Raw genomic sequence first — 2,305 nt, 5'->3', positions numbered from 1 at the left:
AACAACACGTTTTTAAAATTTAGCCACACACACACACACACACACACACACACACACACACACACACAGTAAATTAAATAAACAAAGAAGAAGCCTCTGAAAGAACAACATACCGCTTCTGTTGTATGTGTGGGAGGGGCTGTTTGTGTGTCAACAACACTTGCATTTTAAAATCAGTTTTTCTCCTCATCGTCCATGTTTAAGGCCTTTTTAAATAAACCCTTACTTTGAAAGGGTGGGGGGGCGTGATGAAGAAGATGATGATGCAGTCCTGTCACTCAACACACAACGCCCCGCCCCTCTCAACCAAGCCCCGCCCCCTCCAACCAGCAACAGTCCTTAAACAGAAAGGACAAAACTTTCCTGTCTTTGTCGCTCCGTCCGTTCTGTTATTTTCCTCCTCCTCTTCTCCACCCACACACTCTGTAATACTCAGTTCATAAGAGTGCCAAAATAAACAGTTTGTTGTTAACATAGTCCTGATTCACTGTGTGTACTAGGGGGAGGAGTTGGAGTATATAACTGTCCTCTCATGGATGGGGGCGTCATCTTTTTTTCAGTCCAAGAGGATTTATTTTGTAAATACAGTCCATGTTTTCCTTTGTGTATTTCTGTAATTTTATCTTTTGAAACAGCCAAGAAGCCCCACCCCCTCTTACACGTCACACTCATTGGATACAGTCCAGAAGCCCGCACCCTGCTCGACAAACCTGCACCACCTTTTCAAAGAGCAACAACAGTCTGCTGGTATCCCTCACTCTCTCTCTGTCTGAGGTCTACCTCACTCGCCCCTCCCTCAACCAGCCTTTCCTCGATCAGTCCAGGCAGTGACGCTTGTCCTTTCTGCTTTTATTCTGAAAGGGTCAGCCAACATTTTGTTTATTTTTTAACTTCTGAGGTACAAAACTCCTGCAAAAAAAGAGAGCTTCAAAGGAGAAATTTGGCAACAACAAGATTTAGAAAATTCACTGAAATCTCAGCCAGAAAACCTTATAAATAAGCACAAAACAAAACTCAATTATATATGATAAAATTATATTAAACTGAAATTTAAATTAAAATATGTAGCTTGTTGCTTAACTTGGTAAAAACAAGAACTTAAAATTAAATTATGGGTTAAACTGATAATGAAACTTATAATTTAATTAAGAATTAGACTTCCTGTTAACGAGCATCACCCCACTGAGGACTTAATTTCCTGCCTGACTTTTGTTTTTTAAGACTTCAACCAGAGACACAGGGCAAAGCCTCACTTCGGTGGAAAACTCCAGACTGGAAAAACCATAAAAACAACCGCAAAACCAGCAATGCTAGCCACGGGATCGCTAGCCGCCGGTTATGGGCAGCAGCCGTCTCTGTCGTCTGGCAGCAGGTGGCGCTGTGGTCGCAGCAGGAGAGGAACAGGAAGCAGGAGGAGGAGCTTGGTGATTGGCTAACCTTCCCGGTTCACGCTGTGGTGGTCGGCCTCGAGGCTGCGGCTCAGATGGCGTCCGACGTTTGTGACGAACACGACGAGCCACCTGGTGAATGTCCACACTCTCGTCCAATGGAAAAAGGGCACAGAGCTGAGCACCAACGTCTGGTTGAATTTCCTAAAAGAGATTTAATGAGCTTTAACAAAAATAATGAACGCATTTCATCTAGCTCAAGACAATCATTAAAACAGAATCAGAAAACGGGTGAGCTGACCTGTCCATCGCGACCGATTTTGACAGGCTTGTGTTCGTTCCAGGGGTTGGTCAGGTGAGCCGTCTTAATGAAAGGTAGGTCCCTCCTGTCGGGGAGAAAAAAAATAAATCAATCAATCAAATGAGTGTTAAATCAAACCTGACTGAAGAACTGGAACAGACGGATTATGCTGTACATCAAGAAAGAAACACTTATTTGTATAGCACCTTTCTAAACCAAAGTTACAAAGTTCTTCACAATTCAAACATAACAATTAACCATCTTGCCCAAGGACACTTCGACATGTGGACTGCAGGCACCGAGATTCGAAGCTTCAACCTTCTAGTTGGGAGACGACTGCTCTACCCACCACACTGTCGCCTCCCTTTAAATCCTAGCATCCCCGAAGTTCAGAATCAGAATCAACTTTTTTGGCCAGGTGTGTTGGACACACGAGGAATTTGACTCTGGTACATCGGCTCTCAATGTGCAAACAGTAAACCAGCATAAGGCTGTGTAACGTAACAAAATAGCAACAGTAAACCAGCATAAGGTTGTGTAACATAACAAAATAGAAGTATTAACAAATGTGAAGTCTGTTTCTGCTGCTGATCGTGACCTCCGATGTCGGCCTCCC

At 43.5% G+C, this 2,305-nt stretch overlaps 1 protein-coding gene across 1 annotated transcript in view; it reads right to left on the bottom strand.

Annotated features, from left to right (window-relative positions):
* The window catches only part of ythdc1 (YTH N6-methyladenosine RNA binding protein C1), a 23,798-nt gene that overhangs the window by 3,643 nt on the left and 17,850 nt on the right, over positions 1-2,305 (bottom strand). The window contains exons 10-11 of the mRNA XM_020622483.1: positions 1,690-1,774; positions 1,438-1,592 (exon numbers count right to left, since the gene is read on the bottom strand). Of these exons, the coding sequence (XP_020478139.1) occupies positions 1,438-1,592; positions 1,690-1,774 (240 nt within the window). The remainder of the gene's footprint in view (positions 1-1,437; positions 1,593-1,689; positions 1,775-2,305) is intronic.

The sequence above is a fragment of the Monopterus albus genome, unplaced genomic scaffold (genome assembly GCF_001952655.1).
Source record: "Monopterus albus unplaced genomic scaffold, M_albus_1.0 scaffold281.1, whole genome shotgun sequence".
NCBI lineage: Eukaryota > Metazoa > Chordata > Actinopteri > Synbranchiformes > Synbranchidae > Monopterus > Monopterus albus.
The sequence above is the reverse complement of the archived record's forward strand: the minus strand, read 5'-3'. Positions and strand labels throughout refer to the sequence as shown.